This window comes from Prionailurus viverrinus, chromosome E3 (genome assembly GCF_022837055.1).
Source record: "Prionailurus viverrinus isolate Anna chromosome E3, UM_Priviv_1.0, whole genome shotgun sequence".
In the NCBI taxonomy this organism is placed as follows: Eukaryota; Metazoa; Chordata; class Mammalia; order Carnivora; family Felidae; genus Prionailurus; species Prionailurus viverrinus.
Genome location: NC_062576.1, coordinates 18366004 through 18391040, shown reverse-complemented (window position 1 = coordinate 18391040; position 25037 = coordinate 18366004). Strand labels below are relative to the sequence as shown.

Below are 25037 nucleotides of genomic sequence, written 5' to 3'. Positions count from 1 at the left end.
TATTTTTTTTTTTACTAAAAAGCATATAATCATTGACAGATATTTACATTAACCTACACTTTAGTCACGTGTAAATAACTTAGGAAGAAAACTCTTTGGTTTATTATTTTTTAATTATGAGTATAGAAGACAAAAGAGTTCTTATTTAATGAATTCAAACTAATAGGAGAATTTAGAGGAGTTTGGAGAATTCCTGGTAAACCTAATGATTCCTATTGTTCTTCATTTTATAAAGTAAAGGAGAAGATCTCTGTGTTACCTAATGGCTTTTTTAGAAAATCGAAGCTAATTTAGGCATAAAAAATATCCTAATAGTGTTATTAGTCTAATTTTGAGGACTGAATCTAGGAAAGGAAAAATCAAGAATAGTTGTAGAGGAAACAATATACAGGAAACAAATATCTAAAGAAAAGAGATATTTGGTGCCTGGGTGACTCAGTTGGTTTGAGCATCTGACTCTTGATTTCAGCTCAGGTCATGATCTCATGGTTCGTGAGATTTAGCCCTGTGTCAGGCTCTGTACTGACAGTACTAAGCCTTCTTGACATTCTCTCTCTCTCCCTCTCTGCCCTTCCCCCCAAAAAATAAATAGATAAACTTAAAAAAAAAAAGTACCAAGAGTTAATAATCCCCAAATTTTTATGGTGTTACAACAGACTCCAAGTAGCCAAAGCAATCCTGAAGAACAAAGTGGGAGGTATCACAATTCCTGATTTCAAGTTATCCTACGAAGTTATAGTAATCAAAACAGTATGGTACTTGCACAAAAAATAGACATATAAATCAACAGAACAGAAAAGACCCTAGTAATAAACCCACACTTATATGGTCAATTAATCTACAACAAAGGAGGCAAGAATACACGATAGGGAAAAGACAGTCTCATCAATCAACAGTTTATCCTGGGAAAACAGGACAACTGCATGCAAAACTGGATCACTTTCTTACACCAAACACAAAAATAAACTCAAAATGGATTAAAGACTTAAATGTGAGGGGCGCCTGGGTGGCTCAGTCAGTTGAGCGTCTGACTTCGGCTCAGGTCATGATCTCTCAGTTTGTGAGTTCGAGCCCCGCGTCGGGCTCTGTGCTGACACCTCAGAGCCTGGAGCCTGCTTTGGATTCTGTGTCTCCTTCTCTTTCTGCCCCTCTCCCACTTGTGCTCTATCTCTCTCTGTCTCTCAAAAATAAATAAACGTAAAATAATTTTTAAAAAAAGACTTAAATATGAAACCTGAAATAATAAAACTTCTTAAAGAACACATAAAAGCAGTAACCTCTTGGACACCAGCCTTAACAACATTTTCCTAGATATGTTTTCTCAAGCAAGGAAAACAAAAGCAAAAATCAACTATTGAGACTACACTAAAATAAAAAGTTTTAGCACAGCAAAGGAAGCTATCAACAAAACAAAAAGGCAACCTACTAAATGCAAGAAGATATTTGTAAATGACTATCCAATGATGGGATTAGGGTGTCTGGGTGGCTCAGTCAGTTAAGTGTTCGACTTTGGTTCAGGTCATGATCTCAACGGTTCATAAGTTCAAGCCCCACGTTGGGCTCTGTTGCTGACAGCTCAGAGCCTGGAGCCTGTTTTGGATTCTGTGCCTCCCTCTCTCTCTACCTCTCCCCCGCTCTCTCTCTCTCTCTATCTCTCAAAAATAAATAAACATTAAAAAAAACTCCAATAATGATATTTTTACCTGAAATATATAAAGAACTTATACAACACCAAAAAAAATCTGACTTTAAAATGGGAAGAGGACCTGAATAGACATTTTTCCGAAGAAGACATACAGATAGCCAACAGATACATGAAAAGATTCTCAGCATCACTAATTATCAGGGAAATGCAAGTCAAAACCACAAGGAGATATCACACCACACTAGTGAGAATGGCTAATATCAAAAAGACAAGAAAAAACAAGGGTTGGCAAGGATGTGGAAAAGAGGGAACCCTCGTGCACAGTCATTGGGAATGTAAATTGGTGCAACCACTGTGGAAAACAGTGTGGAGGCTCCTCAAAAAGTTAAAACTAGAAATACCATATGATCTAGTAATTCCACTACTGGGTATTTACCCAAAGAAAATGAAAATACTAATTCAAAAAGACATATGCATCCCTATGTTTATTGAAGCCAAGGGGTTATTTACAATAGCCAAGATATGGAAACAATCCAAGTGTCCACTGATAGATGAATGGATAAAGAGGATGTGATTGATATGTATATTCGATGGAATACTATTCAGCCATAAAAAGGCAAGAAATTCTGCTATTTGTGACAGCATCGATGGAACTTGAAGGCACTATGCTAAGTGAAATAAAGAAAGAGAAACACCATAATATTTCACTTATATGTGGAATCTAAACAACAACAACAACAACAAACAAAACTAATAGAGACAGAGAACAGATTGGTGATTGAAAGAGGCAGGGGTTGGGGTAAGGGAAATGAATGAAGATGGTCAAGAGGTACAAACTTCCAATTATATGATAAGTTCTGGGGATGTAATGTACAGCATGGTGACTATTTTATTTTTATTTGAGGGAGGGAGGGAGGGAGAGAGAGAGAGAGAGAGAGAGTGGAGGAGAGGGGCAGAGGCAGAGAGACAGAATCTTAAGCAGGTTGCATGCTGAGCACAGAGCCAGATGTGGACCTCGATCCCATGATCCTGGGATCATGACCTGAGCCAAAATCAAGAGCCAGACACTCAACTGACTGAACCATTCAGGCACCCCAACATGGTGACTATTTTTAAAAGAAAAATATTTTAAGGAAAATAGTATCTGAAAACTATGATAATTTACTTAACTTTTAAAATCAATATAAAATATAAGAAGGTTTAAATCACAAGAAGACTGACACTGATCTTATACAAACCAAAATATCGTACTGGTATTATTTTTACATGGCAAATTTAAATTTAAAGACATTGGATTATGCCAAAAGCTCTTCATTTATCTTTGAACTGAGGCCTTTTCTTATCTTGTACTATAATAACAAAGCCTATTACATAAATATACTTTTCAGTGCACACTGAGGAAATCATATATAGTTTAACAATTAGTTTAGACATGTTTGTTTAACTAGATTAGATATTTCTAGAGTGCACACATTCAACAGAATAATTCCCTAAAGTTTTCCAAGAGAAGAAAATGGACAGCAAAAAAAAGTCAGAGGTAGCTACTTAAGGCTATAAAACTATCACTCTAAAAGCTAATTCATGTTTTTCCTGCAAGGAGAAGGAAAACAGTTTAAATGTTAAAAAAAACAAAAAACACATTTTGACATACACACACACACACACACACACACACACACACAATGATATTCCAGCCTATTTAAAAAAAAATAAATGAGGCACTTGGCAATGTAATACAGCTATACAATTAAAAAGTCAGCATTTATTAATCTCCAAAGTATGGAAATGAAATAATCACCTATGTTAAACAAAATAACCTCTCTCTCTCTCTCTCTCTGTCTCTCTCTTTCTTAGGTAGGCTCCACATCCAATACGGAGCTTGAACGCACAATCTTGAGGTCAAGAGTTGCACACTCTACTAACTGAGCCAGCCAGGCACCCCATAAAATAATCTCTCCTTTTGACAAATAAGACAAATAATCTCCTCAGGAGACTTTCTTCCTTTTTTTGTTCTAAGGTACCTCTCAAATAAATAATCTTGTTAGGGGCCACTGCAATTCTAAATTGTCCCTAGTGAGACTGTGTCAGAGAGATAAGGGTACAAGTTAGTATAATTGTGAGAAGGAAGCAGGTATTTGGCCCAATCTTAGTTGAGACAAGGATCCATAAGGATGCTGTGCAACCTTGCATCTGCAGAACTTTGCCAAAGGCCAATTTTCATTGACAGGGACCAGAGAAAATGTCCTGATTCTGGTCAGAAGAAATGAAACAAAGAAGTTTGCAGGGACACAAACAAAACTGAGGAAGAAGACCTTATAGCAATTTAAAATGGCAATCCGCTGCAAAGTTTATCCAAAAGACACTGGTCTGAGGATACCTTTTGAATTTCATAGCCTCTGAGACTCGTTATAGCACAGACTTATTGGGCATTGGTTGATAGAGTGATTTGTCTGGTTTATCCTCGTAATAAATGACACTCCAGCATGCTAACTAGTTATATGACCCCTGAGTGGTTGGCATCTCCAGCTTTTTTTTTTTAATTTTTTTAACGTTTTTAATTTATTTTTGAGACAGGGAGAGACAGAGCATGAACAGGGGAGGGTCAGAGAGAGGGAGACACAGAATCTGAAACAGGCTCCAGGCTCTGAGCTGTCAGCACAGAGCCCGACGCGGGGCTCGAACTCACGGACCGCGAGATCATGACCTGAGCCGAAGTCGGCCGCTCAACTGACTGAGCCACCCAGGCGCCCCCCCCTTTTTTTTTTTTAAATTTTTTAACGTTTTTTATTTATTTTTGAGACAGGGAGAGACAGAGCATGAACAGGGGAGGGTCAGAGAGAGGGAGACACAGAATCTGAAACAATCTCCAGCTTCTTAAAGGGACAAGTGACATTCAATCATTAGAGTTTGAGCAGTAACAGGTCTGTGATGACCTTAGACATCCAGCACTGTGTACCTGTCCTTTCCCTAGAAACGTTTCCTGTTATAGACAAATGGCATTCAAAACACTAGACAGGAGGTCAGACCATAATAGCAGGTATAAAAAGCCCGAAAACAATTTTACCAAGGAAAAATAAAAATCTAATTGGATAACCAAAAAACCAACGGGGACATTATACCAAGAAAACCAAAATAATCCTAACACATAAGGGTCTTAACAAAATATTAGAGCTCAATATAGTGAGAACTTGGCTCCTGGTCATGGACAGGATGGCACCTCCGAGACACAAGGGATCTCAGATGTGTACATTATTACTAGAGTGGAGGGTTCCAGTCCACGGTGGTAAGGGCTTTAGCTGAATCTCTGTGGATTCCCCATTTCTGACAATGCCCTCCAGCCAAAGATCAACGGGAACACACCTGTAGTTAAACGGGCGATGGCACACCATGGGGAACCCCATCATGGACATCTCAGCAAGCGTGTGTTAGGAAGGACTTATTTATTATAGGATTTAGGCTTGTGTCGGATGATTTTCAAGGAGGGTTTGAGAAACGGGAGATTTGCACTAGGTTGGAAGTTGTCAGGAGGTAGGGATAATTCTTTTTGGTTATCTTAATAATTCTTATCTAGAATTTAGGAGGAACGGATCAAGGATTAAAGCCGTACTTGGTAAAAAAATAAAAAGGCAGTCACTCAAACTGGGGGGGAGAAAGAGTTATGTTTGGTCATTTTTGTGGTTGGGACAATGTTCTTGTTTTTGTGTGCAGACATGATTATGAAACGGTCTTTCTCTCAATCCATCAGAGACTGCCTTTGTCTGATGTTGGGAGTTCTGTGAAATTGTTTACGCTCAAAAGGACAACACCATAGCCCGGCTGACAGTGCTAGGCCAGCTCCTGGCAATACCAAGGCTTCTAGAGGGAGAGTGCCCACCAGCTCTCAGCTGTGATGGGCTGCTTTTCTCTTTTTCACCAGCTACACTTGTAAAATCACAATCGACAATCCCTTCTGGTAAAACATGAACTCTCTGGGTCACCCCAGGCCCCATTACTCCCCAGTGCCTTACAATGGCCCACCCCACTCATTTACACTCCCGTCCCCGGGCACTGAAATCTGCACCCCTCGCTAAGCAAAAAAGGAACCAAGCCCAGAGAGAGGTGGCTTGCCTAGGATCACTCCGTGAACTGGGAGCATGGTGGAAACTACAACTCCGTTTTTCCCTGCTAGACATTAAAGGCCCATTATTAAATCTCTGAAGTAGCAGCTTCTAGAAGGAAAGTAGATTCAGTCAGATAAAACACACGCTCTTGTCAACAAGGTGTTCCGATCTTATTCCTTCTTTCTTTCAGGATTGGCTGTCTCGTGACATCAGCCGGGATTCTGAGACCCTAGCCTGGCTGCGGCAGCCACCCTTGACATTCATTCTCCTCCTCAAAACCACCAAGCGCGTTCTGGCCTGGAGTCTGTGTTTGTGCCCTTCCCACAGCCCGGAACTCTTGTCCCTCACACCTCCACGTGGCCGCGTCTTCTCTGCTTCGGCCCCGCATCACCTCCTCAGGGACGCGCTCCCTCTAGACCTTACCTACTCACACCCTGCATGCCCTAGCACTCCTGTCACCTCCTCTAGAAGGCCACCTCACAGCAGTCTCTTGTAAGAGTCTCCCTTGGTGCTTTGTTCGCAGCTCTTCTCAGTTTGTCAAAAACGCGGCGATGGGAGGCGGGAAACCTTGCCCTTCACGCCCACGAAGCGCTCTGAGGGCAGAGACCCAACGACGCGGAGGAGACCTCGTTTTCCACGGCAGACTCGCGACCGGGGTGGGGGGAGGGTAGTGGGGGGGGGAAGCCTCCTACACTCAGGGTCCCGGGCTCGCGGAGGGGCGCCCACCTTGCACAAGGCCCCGCCCCGCCACAGGCGGAGCGCTGTCTGTCTCCCAACCGGGCCCAAGGCCAGCACGCATGCTCCGCACCGCCGGCCCGCGAGGTCGGGGGCGGGACCTTGAGGCGCCTGCGCAGTTGCTCGGCCCCGGCTTCCGGGCGGTATCGGCGCGATGGAGCTGAGGGCCAGTGCCGCCGAGTAGCGGCGGCGTGAGGTCGCGCGGGCCGGGTGGTGTGACCCGAGGGCTTGGGTCTCCGGGTACTTGGGAGCCGCCGGAGGGTGCGGAGAGAGCCTAGGATAGCCGTCCGCCGCCACTCCCCGGCATGTCGGCCGAGGCCTCGGGCCCGGCGGCGGCCGAGGCCCCGTCCCTGGAAGCGCCTAAGCCCTCGGGTCTCGAGCCTGGCTCCGCCGCCTACGGTCTGAAACCGCTGACCCCGAACAGCAAGTACGTGAAGCTGAACGTGGGCGGCTCGCTGCACTACACCACGCTGCGCACCCTCACGGGACAGGACACCATGCTCAAGGCCATGTTCAGCGGCCGCGCAGAGGTGCTCACCGATGCGGGAGGTACGCCGCGCCGCCCTCACCTGTGTGGTCTTCCAGATCCCCGGCTGCCTTTCTTCGCCCAGTCTCCTCCTACCCCCTCTCTCGTCTCTATCGTCCACTCAACTCTTATTCACCTCCCTCCAGCCCCACATCCCGTCTTATCTCCCCTTTCTCATCCATAATCTCCCTCAGTCCTTCACCCCCTGCAAATAACCAATGTTTATGGAACATCACTTCCCCCCCGCAACAGGTGCTACGGTTGTGATTCAACATGTCACTTCAGAATTTTTATTATCACTTCCCTCCAATTCTCCCACCCTTTGCTCCTCTGCCCAAACGACTTGGGAACCAGCCCTTCTGCCAGCAGCGCCCTTCCAGGCAACCTTCAGGTTCCTTCTAACTGCTTAGCCTTATGTTTGCGTCTCTACCTCAGCACTGCTAACCACCAGCCGGGAGGAGTTGTCTGTTAGCGTGTTCCTGTAACACAGGTCCCTGTACACTCTAGGGATTCATCTGTAAATGCAGATTGTAGAAAAGGGCTGCTTTGGGTTTGCCAGGGACACCAGAATGGAGGGTGGACAGTTCTCTTTGGCAGGTGAACCTTACGTTCTTGGAGTGTTGCCTTCAGGGTTGGACACACATGCCCCGGTGGAACCTTAAAGTTTTTGTGAGGGGCGGGGGGGATTTAGAGGGATATAACGAGGATTGTAAGAGCAGGAGAATTAAAATTTCAGAGGTGGAGTTCAGTCTTCAAATATCTGAAATTGAAGAATGTATTTATTCAGCAATTATTTGTAAAGCGCCAGTTAGTGCCCGAGATACTTTGGTAAATGAATCAAACAAGATTAGTCTTGTGGACTTTACTTTTTTGTGGGAGCAGGAGGAAAATAATGAGCAAGTACACATGCAAAAAATACATGTAATTGCAGATAGTAATAAGTTCTATGAATAATATAAACGTTAAAATGGTAGTGAACTGGAGGATGGGGTAGACATTTTAATTAAGTAGGATGGTCAGAATTAACACCAAAGGTTAGAGTTTGTTGATACGGTAATCTGTAATAACTTACGGTGAGAGCTTTTTCAACATGGGACAGACTTGGAAGGGAGTTAATTCTCTGTGTCTGCAATATGTTGTTAAAAAGGGGCCTATGGGAGAACTCACTGGAGATTTTTAAAAGGGATGTTCTTGGTGATGGCAGCGGTCTGAGACAGATCAGTGTTCAGACTCGAAGAGGGAAAATCTGTTTTTCATAAAAGTTTAGTAGCTCCGGAGCCACCTGCAAAGCCAGCCTTCCTCCTGCCTCTCTCCACCCCACCAGGTTGGGTGCTGATTGACCGGAGCGGCCGTCACTTTGGTACAATCCTCAACTACCTGCGGGATGGGTCCGTGCCACTGCCTGAGAGTACCAGAGAGCTGGGGGAGCTACTAGGCGAAGCGCGCTACTACCTGGTACAGGGCCTGATTGAGGACTGCCAGCTAGCACTGCAGGTGAGGGTCCCTGGGTCCCACCCTATGCCTGTGTCCCTGGGAGAGCTGCCCAAGCAGTTAGATACTAGGACATTAAAAAAAAAGAGAGAGAGAAAAGAGGCATATGGGGTACTGTCCAGAGATGCTGCCTGTGGCCTGGCCGTGACTGGTCATGACCACAGAAAATTTGGGGGTGCTTTCCACTGTATCCCTGCTGCCTCAAGAAGGACCTCTTTCACCACCTCATGCCAGGACTAATGCAGTTGTTAAATAACTGCTCCCTCCTTGCTGTTCCTACCTGGCTAATGGAGCTCTCACACTACCACCTGAATGATGATCCTTAAACACAATCCCAATCTCTTCTCCTCCTTGCTCAGAAATCTTAAATAACTCCATGTGCCACTAGGAAAAAACAAAAACAAAAAACTAATTTAAACTAGAATATAGTGACCTGTGTGATTTGTTTCTGTCCTGGGAGGCAGCATTCCACCTCCAACCAGGTTTGGTTTTTTTTCCTTTTCTTAACTTTTTTTTTTTTTTTTTTTTTTTTTTTTAAATAGCGTTGAAATCCTAGAAGCAGAACTGCTCCCAATACAACAGGTTGGGGGTTCCAGAGCCCCAACTGCTGGGCTTCTCTTCTATGGATCTCTTAGGATTCTGAGGAGATAGAAAGCATAGCCAGGACCTGTGGGTTAAGTGTCACTTCTCCCACAGCTCACTGAACGACCTTGATTGAATCAGTTCCTACCTCTGGCATTCTGTCCTCATGTTCCAAAAGATAGGGAAACAAGAAAAATATGTACAGTGTAGTGAGTTTTACATAAGCCTTTTATTCTGTTCTACTTTTACAATGTTAAACATGTCCTTTCTTTTATGATACAATATTAATAGGAGATAATGAGGTTTTTTTAAATGCCCTTTATGTGTTAAAACGTGGCAACTATTAACAACTTTCAGTTGTCTTGGTGAATACTTACTGGTTCTGGAAATCCAAAAATATAGAGTTCCTTTGGGCAATATCCATGTTTTTCAAACTGCATCCCATAGAAGAAAAAATGCATTTTATACTCACATATATATAACTTAAATAAGAGTTTTATGAAAAGATACTTTTAGTGAAATACACACTGATATATTCTGTTCTCTTTTTAATGCTTTTTGGGACCCATTAAACTTATTCATGACCCACTAATGAGTCACCACTTGCAGTTTGAAAACCATTGCATTAAATGATCTTGAAAGTGGGTTCCTGCTCTGTAGTTCTACATTTATCCAGTGTTACCTCACACCCACTGTGTGTCAGGAGCAATTCTGCTATCTATTTGTGTGTACATCTTGTACCTCCTGTTTGACATAAAGGAGGGAAGTTGGGGATGCCTTCGAGGTCAAAGAGCCAGTAAGCTGCAGAGCTCAGATTCCCAGGTGCAGTGCTTTTTCCTCTGTACTCCAGCTGCCTCCTTTCCAGGTTTCCCTGACACCATTCCCATCCTCACCCCACTCAGAGTTTTCTTGTTTGCCTGGAGGTTTTGTTTTTGTTGTTAAGATTTGGGTTTAGAGAATTGAGTTCATCATACTCCTCAGTGTGTGGTACTTAATCATTATTGGTGTATACAAATCTTCTCTCTTTTTACTTTTTCCCTGTCATTCCCAGTCCCTTCCCCATTTCCCTTTGACCCATAGATAGCCCTCCAATTCTAATGTTTTGATACATATACTTGGATTATGTTTGTACCCTTGAAAAGCTAAAAGCATTGTTTTATATATGTACGTTTTAAATATCCATAAATGGCATTGAGCTATTTGATTGTGTTTTCTGTTTGAACACTTTTTTCAAGATCTATTCATGTTGCTATATGTACATTTAGTTTTTTACTTCTGACTGCTGCACAAGAATCTATGGCTTGTATTCACCATATTTTATTTATACATTCCCCTGAGGTTGGAGACCTAGATTGCCTCCTACTTCCTTCCCCTACAAACAGTGCCACCTGCCACTGTTAGTGTGGATCCTGGGCCAGGGTTTCTCATGTTTGGGAGTGGAATTGCTGGGTCACAGAACACATACAAATAAATTTCAGCAAGTATCATCAGATTACTCTCCCCATTGACTGTAGTACTTTATACTCTTGATCAGCAATGCTTAAGGGATCTCGTTTCTGCATATTCTCAACCACACACAGCATCATCCAGTGTTCTAATTTTGCAAATCTGATTCGTATGGAGTGATCTCATTTTAATTTGCATGCCTCTGATTACTAATGAATTGAGCATCTTTTCATATGCTTAACTCACTTTTTTGGTTTCCCATTCTGTGAATTGCCTATTCATATTCTTTACCAAATTTTCTACTGAGTTTCCTATCTTTTTCTTGTTGCTTTGCAGAAGATCCTTGCATATTTTAGTTTAGTTCCTGGGGAGAATTAAGCCCTCAGGCATATATTGTACATAATAAGTTTATTCTCCTCCTGTGCAGCTAGAATGGTACTGTTTGCTTATCATCCTTGGAAGAATTGAGAAAATAGTTACTCAAATTATTTATTTGCTGGGTTTGTGATTTGGGTGAGGAATCCTAGTTGAGAAAATCTGTTTCAGATAATTTCTAGTCAGTTTTAATTGTGGCCAGTATTTTCTCTTGAAATGTCATCTGTCTGTGGCATCTGTTGTTGAATAGAAATCCTTGATTTTTTTAATTATAAATAACTATTTATTATTTTTAAAGCAGTATACATATGTATTGTGGAAATTTAGAAAACACAGATAATCAAAAAAAAATAAAAGCACCAAATATCCTTCCGGGTCTATTCGTGTGTGTGTGTGTGTGTGTGTGTGTGTGTGTGTGTGTGTGTGTGTGTTTGCCAAATTATGGTCGTGCTGTATGTGCTGTTTTGTAGTCTGGTTTTTTTGTTTATTTGTTAATAATTGCCATCTTTCCATGTCAATAAAATTTTTTCTTATCTAACATCCAGGGTATACAAATTCTCCATTTGTTCCAGAAACATCTTTTATAGCTGACTCATCTAAACCAGGATCCAGTCTAGATCTTTGCATTACATCTGGTTATTATGTTCTTTAAGTCTTCTTCCAGCCGATAACCATCCCTTTTGTTCATGCTGACTTGTTAAAGAGACCACCAGCTGTCTTGCACAGTGACCCACTTTCCAAATTTGTGTGGTTGTTTACCTGTGGTGTCATTTGGTTTGTTACTCTACCCTATTCTGAGTTTTCTGTAAACTAGACTGTAGATTTAAAGACTTGACACTAAACATTTTGGTTAGAATACATTGTAGGTAATTTTATGTATTTCATACTATGTTATATGAAGTGACCCATGATATTGTTAATATGACCCATCATTGGTAATGCTCAGAATTGGCTCCTAGATTCAGGTGATAATGGTCTGATCCCTCCATTATAGTTACACTTCCTTCATGACAGCTATAAAGCAATCTGTGTAATGTTTATGCACTGTGTGAATGGCAGTTATCTATCAAACACACACCAGTTGAGAATCCTTATGTGAATCAGTAGTTTCATTAGGGTTGTGGAGTAATTATAATTGTTATTATTCCTTCAACATTATGACCTGGGGTTATTTGTAAAGTCACGTTTTCCGTTGTTAACTGGAGAAATTCTTGATTTTTTTTTAATGTTTATTTTTTTTGAGAGAGAGAAAGAGAGAAACAGAGTGTGAGTGGGGGAGGGACAGAGAGAGAGGGAGACAGAATCCGAAGCAGGCTCCAGGCTCTGAGCTGTCAGCACAGAGCCTGATGCGGGGCTCGAGCTCATGAACCGTGAGATCATGACCTGAGCCAAAGTTGGCTGCTTAACTGACTGAGCCACCCAGGTTTCCTGTGAAATTCTTGATTTTTAATGTCAAATTCCTCCCCGCTCCTTTATTTCCCCCCTTAATGGTATATCCTTTCAGGGTCTTGCTTAAAAAGGTTTTTTGTTTGTTTGTTTTTCCATTCTACATCTTTTATTAGCTTTATGGTTTTATCTTTCATATATGGGTCTAAATGGAATTCACTGTTATAAATGTAAATTATGAAGGGATTTAACTATTTTTTGTCCTCCATAGAGTGAACTAGTTTTCCCAATGCCACCTACTAAATATTCTGTGGTAGCCAGTGTCCAAGATGCCCACCCGCAATTCTTACTTCCTCCTTATTCATGCTCTTGTTTAGTCCCCTTCCACGCTGAATAGGGCTGACCTATGTAATCAGTAGGATATTGCAGAAGTGATGGTGTGTGACTTCTAAAGCCAAGTCATAAAAGACATTGCCATTTCTGCCTATCTCGGGTCACTCACTCTGGGGGAAGCCAGCTGCCACACGAGGACAAGGGAGGTTCACTTGGTGAGGAACTGAAGCCAATGGCCAGCTTCAGCCAATAGCCAGCACAGACTCCCAGGCATATGGGTGAACTATCTCAAGCAGATTCTCTAGGCCCAGTCCAGTCTTCGGATAACTACAGCCCTGGCCAATGTCTGGACTCCAACTTCATGAGAGACCCTGGGCCAGGACCACCCAGCTAAGGTGATCTCAAGTTCCCAATCCACCGAAACTGTGTGATAATAAATGTTTATTGTTGTAAGCTGCTAAATTTGTAGTAATTTATTACCCAGCAATAGAGAACAGATTGGGTATCTGGAGTGGGGTTCTGTGGTAACAAAACTCTAAAGTGTAGGAGTGGCTTTAGAACTGGGAAGTGGGCACAAGCTGGCATGGCTTTGAGGAGAATATTAATAAAAGCCTAAAGAGCTTGAGAGGGTCTGCTCACAGAAGTCTGATGACCTTGGAGGAGGCTGCTGGGATGAAAATGTTACTGGAAACTGGTGTAAAGGGGATCCTTGTTATGTAGTGGCAGAAGTTTAATAACACTGTCTCCTACAGTAATGTAGAAAGTGGAAAATGTACCTAATGATCTGGGTGGTTAGCTAAAGAGATTTCCAGAAAGAATGTTGAAGGTGCCACTGGGTTTATTGTTGCTGATAGTAAAATAGAAGAGGAGAGGGTAAGCAAGAGGAAAAACAATTGAACACAAAGGAGCCAGGTATTACTGGGTTTGAAAGTCCCCAGCCTTTCCAGGTAACGCATGATGTTAAAATTAACAAATGGCTTCCAGGCAAAGATCAAATATAGGGCATTCTCAGTAAAACATGATCTAAAGATGAAACTGAGGATATGATTGTAAAATCCTTTGTTAAGACTTCAGAAATATCCAAGAAGATGCCTCAGAGAACCTTTGAACCTCTCAGAGAACCTCAGCAGTCTCAGCACAAGCCCAAAGTAGAGGACAGCTTATCTCACGAAGATTTGTGGGTGTGGCATTTGTCTAATGAACTGAACCCCAAGACTCACAAGACACCCATTAAGTTTTTAAGAGAGTTATATTGGCAGAAACACTGCCAGCTTGGACCAAAAGTGACAGACCGTGCAAGACCTTTGGACCCCCAGAGTTCTACTGGCAGGAAACCATGGAGCTGCGAGCATGGATTATCTTTCATGGGAAAGGAAGGATGACTCAGGGCAGAGCCAAGAGCCATAGAGAATCATTTCTGAATAAGAGTAGGCATCAGAGAGCTCCCAGTATTCATCCAACTGGATTACAGAATTGATACGAAACAGTGACTTCCGTGTGCCACCTACCTCCTCCCCAACCGTTTGAACGAGAGTGCCCCGGTGATTGTGCTAATGCCTGTTCCACCACTGCATAGTAGGTATATGGGAGAGATGAGTGGTCTCTTTAGTTCACAGGTCTTCAGATAGAGTGGAAATGTTTACGGAGCTATACTTAAGGAACTACACCTAAGGAGCCTCATCCCAACCTACACTGACTTAGATAACAAGATTCTGTACTTCAAGTGATGCTGAAATGGGATGAGACTTTGGGGGATCTTGGGAGGGAGGAAGTGTGTTTTTCAATGGGAAGGAGTTGAATCAAAGGAGCCAGAAGGTGGCCTGTAGAGTTAGTTAGCCTCCAAGGCAGTCCCCGGTGATTCTTATTCCCTAGTATTCATTCTTTTATGTAGTTTCCTTCCACACTGAACAGAGCTGACAAAACTAGGTCATGAAAGACATTGAGCCCATCACCTTGGTCTCTCGGATCATCTGCTCTGGAGAAGCCAGCTGCCATTTTGTGAGGACACGCAAGCAACCCTGTGGAGAGGTCCAGATGACAGGGATGAGATGTTTCCTGCCGACAGCCAGCATGAACTTGCCAGCCATATGAATAAGCTTTCTCAGACACAAACCGTCCAAATCAGGCATGTCTTCAGATTCCTGCAGCACTGGGTGACATGACTACAACCTCAAGGGAGACCCCTATGCCAAAACGACCCATCTGAGCCACTCCTGAATCCTTGACCCACAGACACTAGGGTAATAAATATGTATTGTTGATTTAAGCTGCCAAGTTTGGAGATAGTTCATTACACAGCAATAACCAATACATACTTCATACTTGCCCCCACTGATATGTGGTGTCCTCTTTATAAATATGTTTTCACATATATACCAGCCTGTTTCCAAACTCTCTGTTGTGTTCCATTGGTTTCTTGTTTGTTCTCCCAAACCAAAACCACACTGTTTTCTTTAGTATGGCTTTGTAGGATACATTAATATATGATAGAGTCAGTCTTTTCTCTTGGTTCTTTTTAAAAATTGACCTAAGTAATAGACTTTTATTTTTCCATGTTAATTTTAGAAAAAGTCATATGAGTTTTTTTCCTTTAAAATTTTTTTTTTTCAACGTTTATTTATTTTTGGGACAGAGAGAGACAGAGCATGAACGGGGGAGGGGCAGAGAGAGAGGGACACACAGAATCGGAAACAGGCTCCAGGCTTTGAGCCATCAGCCCAGAGCCCGACGCGGGGCTCGAACTCCCGGACCGGGAGATCGTGACCTGGCTGAAGTCGGACGCTTAACCGACTGCGCCACCCAGGCGCCCCGAGTTTTTTTTCTTTTAATGTTTGTTTGTTTGTTCGTTTGTTTTGAGAGAGAGGAGAGGGGAGAGAAATTCCAAGCAGGCTCTGCGCTTTCAGCACGGAGCCCGATGTGGGGATCAAACACATGAACCGGGTGAGATCATGACCTGAGCCAAAACCAAGAGTCAGACGCTTCACTGACTGAGCCACCCAGGTGCCCTAATTTTTGTAACTCTTCTGGAATTTCTAGTTAAGAGATCTTCTGGTTGAGAGAGGTGAGAGGGGTTTTGGCATAAAGATTCTTAAAGACAGGAAAGAGGAAAGAAGCCCATGTATCTGGTTTTGCCTCAGACCTCATCCCACCCAACCAAGTTCATTTATTGAACAGACACTGAGCATCCACTGTATACTAGGAATTCCCTAGGTGAGAAGAGACCAGATCATAAGCAAACATACCCCAAAGTGAGAAAATGTGAAGAACTAAGAGCCATGAAGAATGAGCTGTTAATGTGAAAAGGAAGTAGAGGAGCCTACTTTACTCTAGTAGTGGTCAGGGAGCTTCAGGAATTGGACCAGCACCCTCTGGGGGGTACTGTTTGAGTTATCTTAATGGTATGAAGGGGCCAGCCATACATACAACAGTGTAGACCATTCCAGGCAGTGGGAACAGCAAACACCTGGGTGGGCACAAGGAACAGCTATGGGTGGGGCTGAAGCCCAGCAAGTAGGGGAGAGTGGTAGAGATGAGATCGGAGAGGTTGAATCCTGCAGAGCTTTGTGGACCACTAAGGAGTCTGAATTTTTTTCCCAAAGGCAACAACAACTTTTGACAGCTTTTAAGTGGGGGAGTGAGTGACCTTTGGTTGTGCTGTTAACCACCTTCCGCTTCTTCTCCAGCAAAAAAGGGAGAACCTGTCCCCGCTGTGCCTCATCCCCACGGTGACATCTCCCCGGGAGGAGCAGCAGCTCCTGGCCAGCACCTCCAAGGTGAGGCCCCTGAGCCCTGTAGGGTGGAGGCTGGGGGCCTCTCCTTGCAGCCTGACCCCCACCCTTCTCCATGCTCTCTCCGCCAACAGCCCGTGGTGAAGCTCCTGCACAACCGCAGTAACAACAAGTACTCCTACACCAGGTGACCACCACGGGGCGGGAGGTGCACCGGGTGGAGTCCTGAGCTCAAGCACACCCCAGGTCTGGGCCCAGGGGGAGGGACAGAGGGACAAAGAGAAGGCCTGCCTAGATCAGGGTTCCAGCTCTGCCACTTACCCACTGGGCACTTTGGGCAGGTCATTTTCATTCCTGAGCTTCAATGTGATCACCAGTAAACAGGCTTGAGGTGAGGATTAGATGATAATGGCTGGCATTTACTAAGTGCTTTTCCGTAACAGGCATTGCTGTCAGTGCTTCACACATATTAACTCCCATCATCCTCACAGTCGTTTGAGGTCGGTACTATTGTGATCTCCATTTTACAGATGAGGGAACTGAGGCACCAAGAGGTGAAGTAGCTTTCCTGGTGTCACTCAGTTAAAAAGCAGCTGGTCTAGGACGTTAGGTGAAGCAGCCCAGCCCCAGAGCCTGCACTGGGAGCCATTCCGCTGTGCTGGGATTTGCTCCGCAGATGCTGGTCCTCCCTGAGGCCCGCTTAGCCTGGCCCCAGGGGTGGAAGAAGCTCCCTGCTGGGCACCAAACCCCTGGGCAGGACCAGAGTGCTGGGTAGGGGGGCCCCTAGGCTAGGGGAACAGCGGGCAGGAAGCCAGTGTACTGAGGCCTCCTGGCCCCTGGTCCTCAGCACTTCAGATGACAACCTACTTAAGAACATCGAGCTGTTTGACAAACTGGCCCTGCGCTTCCATGGGCGGCTGCTTTTCCTCAAGGATGTACTGGGGGACGAGATCTGCTGCTGGTCCTTCTACGGGCAGGGCCGCAAAATCGCCGAGGTGTGCTGCACCTCCATTGTCTATGCCACGGAAAAGAAGCAGACCAAGGTCAGAAGGGGTTCAGAGTCTGATCAGGGAGGGCTGTGGTGGTGGGCAGCACCAGGACCCTGGACTGGACAAAGGCAGCTCAGCAGACCAGGCAGCGGAGAGTCCGTTACTGGGAGCTAGGAGCTGCAGTTCCAAGTTCCAGGGTCTTTTGTAACCTTGGGCATGTCACCTTACTTCTGTGGGCCTGTTTCTCTGCCATGAAATGAAGGTGTTGGATTACAGTGGGATTCTTTACCTAGGCCATTTGGGTCTCCAGGCTATCTGGAAGTGGTTTGCAAGTTTGGGAGTGTGTATGCATCTTTCCATTTAGAAAGACCATAGTTGTTAGAATCTCAGAAGGGTCCATGACTCAAAATAGGCTTTTAAAACCTCAGGACCTTAGAACACACAGGTCTTTTAGAACAAGTGAGTGTATAATTCCTGAGTCATTAACATGACAGTCATCAGCAGATAACTTCCTGAGCACCTACTCTGCACTAAGCTTTGCACCAGGCTTCAAATCAAGGTGAGTGAAATGTCTGGTTAAGTACCAGCCCTCTGTCATGGCATCTACTTCCTTCTGCCCTTGATACGAGGGAAGAGCCTCAGATACACCCTCTGAGCACCCAGTGCTATCTCATACCTCCCCACCTTTGTACACACTGTCCCTCTTCTTAGACTGTTTCCTCAGCCCCGTCTGCCTAATGAACTTGTGCTTAATCTTTAAGACGCAAGTCAAGCACAGCTTTCTTTGGGACACCTTTGCTCATGAACTTTCAACCCCACAACCCCAGAGTTGATCATACTTCCTTCTTAGTCTGCAGCAGGCAGAGGCGGAGATAGGGGGCTGTCACACCAGCAGCAAGGGGTTAGCTTCTTGAGCGTAAGGGGTCTATCTTTTCTTCCTATCTCTCTAGTACTAGACAGGCACTTGCCACACAGCGAAAGCTAGGAAACATTCATTGAATGCATGCATGAATGAATGAGTGACCAATCCACCTTCTAAGAAGTTTCCACTGTAATTGGGAAAACAAGATAAACCAGTAATGAGAATGCAGCTTGTTAAGAGTTAGTTATATCCCTCCAGGCCACACAAAGAGACCCTCCATCACTTCCTCACTTCACTCCTTTCCATTCTCTCCACTGCCTCCCTCCTTACTATACTAAGTGCACTCCTGCCCCAGAGCTCTTGCACTTGCTGTTGCCTGTTCCCCAGACTGCTCTTTCTCTGCTTATCCACCCGGCTCCTTCCCTCCTCCTTTGTCTCTTGGTTCAATGTCACCTTTTCCACAAGACTTTCTCTGAACTCCCTCTCTAAAATTGTAACATTCCTGGCCATAACAATCCCGCCCCCTTTTTATTACTTGTATGTCTGTGTCCTCCCCCTAGAATGTAAACTTCCTGCAGATAGAAACTTTGTTTAGTTCACTGCTATCTTCTCAATGTCTAGAACAATGCCTGGTACAGTGCAGTCACTCAGTAAAATTTGTCAAATGAAAGAACATACCAAGAGACTTGGCAGCAAAGGAGAGAAAACAAATAACTCTGCCTGACTTTAGAGCTGGACCTTGAAGGATAAGTAAGACTTTGCTGAGTAAAAAATTTGCAAAGAAGATAGTCCAGGCCAAAGAACTTGTGATTGCAAAGGCTCAGGGGTGTGCCAGTGCAGGGCCAGCTGGGGGAGGGGCACGTCTGTGTATCTGGATCAGAGGGTTGGAGCTGGGCGTTGCTGGCCTTTTGCAGGTGGAGTTCCCAGAGGCCCGAATCTTTGAGGAGACCTTGAACATCCTGATCTACGAGACTCCCCGGGGCCCAGACCCAGCCCTCCTCGAGGCCACAGGGGGTGCAGCTGGAGGTGGTGGGGCAGGCCGAGGGGAGGATGAGGAGAACCGAGAGCACCGTGTCCGCAGGATCCATGTCCGGCGCCACATCACCCACGACGAGCGTCCTCATGGCCAACAGATTGTCTTCAAGGACTGACCTTTGACCTTTCTCCCTGTTTTCCTCCTGCCACTGGAACCCAGTTCCTCTCTCTTTCCCTCCTTTTCCCATACCTTTGCCCCGGCTTTGCTGGCCAAGTCGTGGGCCCATCTTCTGTCCCTTCATCGCATGGTACATTTCACTGTGGCCCTTTTCCATTCATTCCCACCTCACTGCTAACAGCACGGTACATTCCAGCCCCCTCCCTAGGTCAGAGCCCTTCAGAAGGCCTGCATTTGTTCCCTTATCCCATTCTTGTCCTGTTCTTCCCTCATCAGCTGGTTTAGAGTGATTTAGAGCTCCCTTTCTCCCCTTCTCTCTCCCCACCCTGTCCCCCCCCCCCCGTTTTTTCAGCACATAGTACACGCCAAAGTGTCAAGCCAGCCCTTACTGAACCACCTCCCCACCGTCATGCAGGGTAGTTTCCCTCCCTCGTCCTTCCCCCACCAGCCCCCCCTCCCCCCCACCTCCTTAACTTTGTACTAGGCTGGCCTGGGCTTGCACCAGCTCAGCCATCTTCTCAATCTATTTCATATTATTTATTTTAATTTTCTATTAAATTATTGGCATAAAGTTGAGTTGAGGGTCTGGTGCTGGCTCTGAGGGAGAGGATTGGGGAGATGGCTTGTGTTAAGGAGGTACTTGGTTAGTTGGATGGGACAGGCCAGGAGCTCCTGCCCAAAGCCTTGAACTGGGCTGGTAGCTAGAAAAAGGTAGTCAGGAGTTAGGAGAGGATTTAAAATCTGTATTTCAGTGTTGGCTGGTCCGTTCCCACCCGCAGCCCCACCCCACCCCCTGCAGTGGAGAGGCGGTCCTGGCTACCACTCAAGCCATCCCTGAGTGCAGCATCTCTCCAGCCCAGATGTCTGAAGGGAGCCCCTTGCTTCAAGGGTCTGGTGCGAAGACAAAGTCAAGGGCCTGGCGCTCAGCCCCAGCCACGTTGGGGTGCCAAAGGTCCACGATGAAGACCACTCGAGGCCCATCTTCTGGGGAGCCTAGGGCACATGGGGATGGAGACAAGAGAGCAGCTGACATTAATTACTTATATGCCAGAGCACTCGCCAGGTGCTCCTAACAGCAAACACTTTGTAAATAAGTGCCAGGCATTGTTCTAACCCCTTGTATGTGTTAACTCTTAATCATCAGAACAAACTTGAGGGTCAGTACCACAATTATTCCCGTTTTATACAAAGTAACTGAGGCACAGAGAGATTAAATAACCTGCCCAAGATCACACAGCTAGTAAGTGCCAGAGGTAGGACTGGAACCCAGGTGGTTCAGGCCCAGACTCTTGTGCTGTTAACCACTTGGCTATGCACCTACATTAACTTATTTAATCCTTGCAGTCACCCAATAAAGAAGGTGATCGCCCCATTTCACAGGTGTTTGGGGAAGTTATAGGACTCGTTCAAGGTCATGCAGCTGGAAAATGATGGTGCTAGGACAGGAAGCGGGTTGGGCTTGATTCTGCAGTCTCTATTCCCTTTCACTCAGTCTCTCATCCCTCCTAGCAGAACGGGAGCCCATTACCATTATGAGCCACTGTGTGCAGGAAGGAGTCGTCCACCAGTAGACAGTGTCCTTCAGCCCAGCACTGGGGCTCTCCCCCGACCACCAGCTCACAGCCAGGAGGAATCTTCAGGCCTGTGGAAAGAGACCCAGGCATCCAACACCCCTGCTTCCATCAAATGGGCCCACCCCATTTAGTCAAAATGCAGAATTGCAAGTCTTAAGCACCCCATGTAGTGTCCCTCTTTGCTGTCTGGAAGGTGACCCAAATGTAATTACGATATAGTAGCAGCTGAAGTGCTGGGAGATACAGGAAAGGCAGTGCAAAGCACAATATTTGTTTCAGAGAAAAGGGAAGGCTCCCTGGAGGAAGTGGCATCTTTTCTTGGGCTTCTGCCAATTCAACTCAAGAAGCTACTTAATGTGTGCTTGGCCCTCATTAGTATAATACTGATGGATCCACTCTGGCCCCAGGACCACAACACAGTAGAGTGCTGTGAGAAAAGTGGGCACCAACTCCAATGATGGGGAATAGACCTCCCAGAGGCAGTGCGGCACTTGAAAGTGGAGTCCTGAAGGCTGAGTAGGATTTTTCCAGGAGGTGATAAGGGAGAAAGAGATTCTAGACTGAGGATAGCGTGAGTGTGGCATCTGCCAGGATCAGCCAGAAAGCTCTCATGATTTAACACATGGTGGGAGGGAAGGGGAGGAAGGGAACTGGTGGGAGATGAGGAGAGAAGGAATCTGGACTTGATCCTGAGACCGGTGTGCTTCGAAGTGAAGGACACGTCAAACTGGTAGCACACAAAATGCTTTTAGGCAAAACAAGGTTTTAAGTAACAGCACATTAAATAACAAAAAATGTTTCCTTTTCCATTTTCTTTCAGCTTTTAAAACATGAAGAGAATCTCAGTTTGGTGCTACCATAACTTTAACACCCCACCAACACTGCTCCCTTCTAAAGGAACAGAGTGGAGGCTTCAGCCTCAGAGAGACTAGAGTATTTAGCTGGGATTTTTAAAGCTTGCTTCTTTCTTTAAGTTTAAATTTGTTTTTATGAGTCCTTTCTATTTGGAGCAAGTAATACTGATTATCATTGTTCTCTAAAGATTCCTTTTAAATAAGCGAGACAAAATGTAGGGAGAATCAGTATCGAGAAAAACAGTACAGGCGGAAAATGACCATGGCAAAGCTTATGAAGATGGTTCGCAGGTAACTGAAGCTCAGGAAATGCTGCTGTGGGCAACAGGGAGTCATGGAAGATTTCTGAGAAGAGAGGCATGATCAGAACCATAGTGTAGAAAGCTCTGGTGGCAGAGAAAAGTCTGGAGGAGGAATCGTGGAGGCAAAGAGGTTGTCTGTAGGCAGCATCTACTTACCCAGATGGCATCTCACCCGGGCATTGGTGGGCCCACAGCGACCCTCAAGCCGGGCCCCAGGCAGGAGGACAGAAAAGCCAGCATTGCCGAAGGTGTTGGCACTCATAAAGCTCCGCAGCCCCCTCAGTGCCCGATAGGCCCCTGGGCACCGGCGGCAGTTGCTGGGTTGGCACCGGCCTGCTTGGTACAGCAGGAGCTGGTAGCACCCAGGGGCCAGGGGTGGGGACCAGCCCCGAGGCAGAGGAGTTGTCCCTGAGAAGTCCCAGCTCACAGCCCCAAAGTCCCGCAAAATGGCAGGGAAGCTGCTCTCCAGGAGCTCCACATCATGCCGCTGGGCATCCCGTGGCACGAAGGGGACTGAGGGCAGGTCTGGCAGGAAAAGCAGGCCTGGGCGCTGAATGCCCAGGACCCCTGGCCCTCCCCCAGGGCCTGGACCACCTTGAGCTGCCCTCCTCACCCTACCCATGCCCGCCCAGGAGTAGCGCCTGGCATAGGCCCGCAGGCGACGGCTCACTAGGCCTTCTGTCCTGAGTCCTTCCCCAGGCTCCCCAGAGCTCCCAGGGCTTGGCCTGCCAGTCTCAGAGCATCCCCTAGGCCCTCCACTGACACCCCCAGCCCGACCCCCAGCCTCCAGGGCCTGCATGTCTTGGGAGCCCAGACGGTAACAGTACCAGAGGAAAAGGGAAGTGAGGGCTCCAAGGAGCACGGTAAGGGCTGAGGAGGCCAGGGGCGATGGCCACGCAGGCACGATGGGCAGGGAGGCCCTGGCCAGGAGGCCTGGGGCATCTTCCAGACCCCAGTTCCCCTGTCCCCCCAGTTCTCCACCGGTTCCCTCTGTGGCTGCTCCAGGGTTACCCCCTGGGCTGTTTCCCCTCCACATTTCCCACTCTTGGTTCTGTCTCCTTCTGAGGTCTTCTCTTCACCTTCTAGCTCCCTCTTTCTCACCTCCTTCAAATACCTCCAACCCTCCTTTCTCTTTCTTCCCTTCTATCTCTCTCTCCTTCTACCTCTTTTTTCTCCTTCAACACTCTCCTCTTCCTCCTCCCCCACCCCCTCTCCTTTCTCCTTCCGGCAGTTTCCTCTCTCCCCTTCAGCCTCTCCTTTCCCCACTCTCTCGGTCTCCCCCTCTCCTTTCTCCTCTCTTCCCTCTCCTCCCCGCCCCTCTTTAAGCTCTCCCTCCCTTCTAGCTTCCCCGGACAGCAGTTCCTACCCCACCTGGACCCGCAGCCCCGGGAACCCGCAACCAGTCGTCCTCCGCAGCGGCTTCTCTCTCCTTCCTCCCCCTTCTCCCCTCTGCCCTCGCTTCTCACTCGACCCGACCCGCGGGTCTTCTCTCCCTCTCTCTCTCTCCTTCTCTCTCTCTCTCTCTCTCTCTCTCTCTCTCTCTCTCTCCCCCTCCCTCCCTCTCTCCTACTCGTTCCTTCCTTGGCTCCCACTCACCCTGACGTCACCCATCCCCACAGTCCTCTCAGCTTAGCTACCCCCGCCCCCACCCAGTGGCAGCCGCATCTCAGCCGGGATGGGGGGAGGGGGGGGGTCGTCTCCGGATTTGCCTCCCCGCCCCGACGGGGCGCCACGTGGGGCGCAGGGGGCACTGTGCCAACCTCCAGCCGCCCCGCAATGCGAAAAGGAGGGGCGGGGGCTGAGGAGGGGCGTGGCAAGGCAAGGGGCGGGGCGGGCGCGCGGACTGATGGACAAGGCCGGCGCTCGCGGACTGAGGACAGGGACACTGCGGCCCGTCCATAGGTCTGCAGATCCCTTGACCAGTCGGCCTGTGACTCCCCTCCCCCTCCGCCTTCACTAGAGCCGGCCCCCGGCGGGAGACTGATTGATAGTGAGGGTGGCTTCAGCCAATCGCCGGCGGCGCGGGGGGCCGGGCCCGCTCCGGCTCGGCCGAGAAGAGCTGTCCGCTGGCTGGTGGTGCTGAAAAGGGCGCCCCAGAGGCGTGGTGACAGAGGCCAGGAGAAAAAAAATCAAAGTTGAAGCTGCCTGGCCGCTGGCCGGGGTCGTGAATGTAAGAGAAGGGGTTTCCCCTCCCCAGATCCCGGCCTGTCGCCCCTGCGACTTCTCATAAACGTGTAAACTTGCCATTCTCCTGGAAGAGGGGAGCCCATTGCACATGAGCTGTAAAACAGAAAGGGAAGTCCTGTGGGGGGTGGGGTTCCTGGATGTGGGTAGGGGGCATACTGGGGAGCCGAGCAAGCGTGAACCCAGCTGTGCCGCTCCTCGGCACCCTGGGAAGAGGAGATTCAGATTCCAGATGTGCTGGAAAGGCTGGGGGAAGAGGTTGTAATTACAGCTAGGACCAGAGTTTCCTTTGCCTCCCCTAGGGGCCGCGGGAGTGAGGATTACGGTCTGGCTCATGTGGTCCCTCCTTCCTCCATCTGCACTTCCTCCTTCTCCCTCCCCCCTCCCCGTCGCCCCCAAATAAATCCCGGCCCCTCCCTTCGCCCGTCCCCAGGATCTGACGTGGGTTCGACACCTTTCTCAGCTTCTCCCTCCCGCAGCTCCTGTGCCCGAGCTTCGGCTCTCCAGGTTCCGCAACCCCCTCCCCTCCCCGCCAAGCCCCGCTAGAGCACAGTAGGGACCCTCCTGATCCTCGACCCCACCCCAGACCCCCTGAAGCTGTCTTGCCTCTCCCCACTCCCCCAGCTTGGGATCCAGCCAGCTGGGGGGACCCAGGCGCCCGAGCGAGAGGGTAACCCAAGCGACCCGGCCCCTTCGGCCTTCTTGGTCCCACCCCCTGCAGCCGGAGCCGCGCCCCCTCTCCCACAGACCCGAGAGCAGAAGACAGAGGAGA

General features: G+C 47.1%; 2 protein-coding genes across 2 annotated transcripts; one reads left to right on the top strand and one right to left on the bottom strand.

Annotated features, from left to right (window-relative positions):
• Positions 1-6611: 6611 nt before the first annotated feature.
• Positions 6612-19927, top strand: KCTD13 (potassium channel tetramerization domain containing 13). Its single transcript, XM_047838517.1, has 6 exons — positions 6612-7029; positions 8331-8500; positions 16303-16392; positions 16482-16534; positions 17195-17390; positions 19113-19927. The coding sequence occupies exons 1-6, from the start codon at positions 6786-6788 to the stop codon at positions 19347-19349; spliced, it is 990 nt and encodes a 329-aa protein (XP_047694473.1). The 5' UTR covers positions 6612-6785; the 3' UTR covers positions 19350-19927.
• Positions 19928-19943: 16 nt separating this feature from the next.
• On the bottom strand, positions 19944-23264 carry ASPHD1 (aspartate beta-hydroxylase domain containing 1). Its single transcript, XM_047838516.1, has 3 exons — positions 22238-23264; positions 20880-20993; positions 19944-20344 (listed from the first exon to the last, which is right to left on the bottom strand). The coding sequence occupies exons 1-3, from the start codon at positions 23115-23117 to the stop codon at positions 20235-20237; spliced, it is 1104 nt and encodes a 367-aa protein (XP_047694472.1). The 5' UTR covers positions 23118-23264; the 3' UTR covers positions 19944-20234.
• Positions 23265-25037: the final 1773 nt, after the last annotated feature.

What these genes read in the sequence shown, in the direction of transcription:
- KCTD13 (XM_047838517.1), top strand. Translation starts at nt 6,786, where the DNA reads ATGTCGGCCGAGGCCTCGGGCCCGGCGGCGGCCGAGGCCCCGTCCCTG. An exon ending in AACAAGTACTCCTACACCAG is followed by an intron (nt 16,535 to 17,194) that starts GTGACCACCACG and finishes CCTGGTCCTCAG; the next exon opens with CACTTCAGATGACAACCTAC. An exon ending in CGGAAAAGAAGCAGACCAAG is followed by an intron (nt 17,391 to 19,112) that starts GTCAGAAGGGGT and finishes GGCCTTTTGCAG; the next exon opens with GTGGAGTTCCCAGAGGCCCG.
- ASPHD1 (XM_047838516.1), bottom strand. Translation starts at nt 23,117, where the DNA reads ATGTGGAGGGGAAACAGCCCAGGGGGTAACCCTGGAGCAGCCACAGAG. An exon ending in CCGGGTGAGATGCCATCTGG is followed by an intron (nt 20,994 to 22,237) that starts GTAAGTAGATGC and finishes CTCTTTCCACAG; the next exon opens with GCCTGAAGATTCCTCCTGGC. An exon ending in GCACACAGTGGCTCATAATG is followed by an intron (nt 20,345 to 20,879) that starts GTAATGGGCTCC and finishes CATGTGCCCTAG; the next exon opens with GCTCCCCAGAAGATGGGCCT.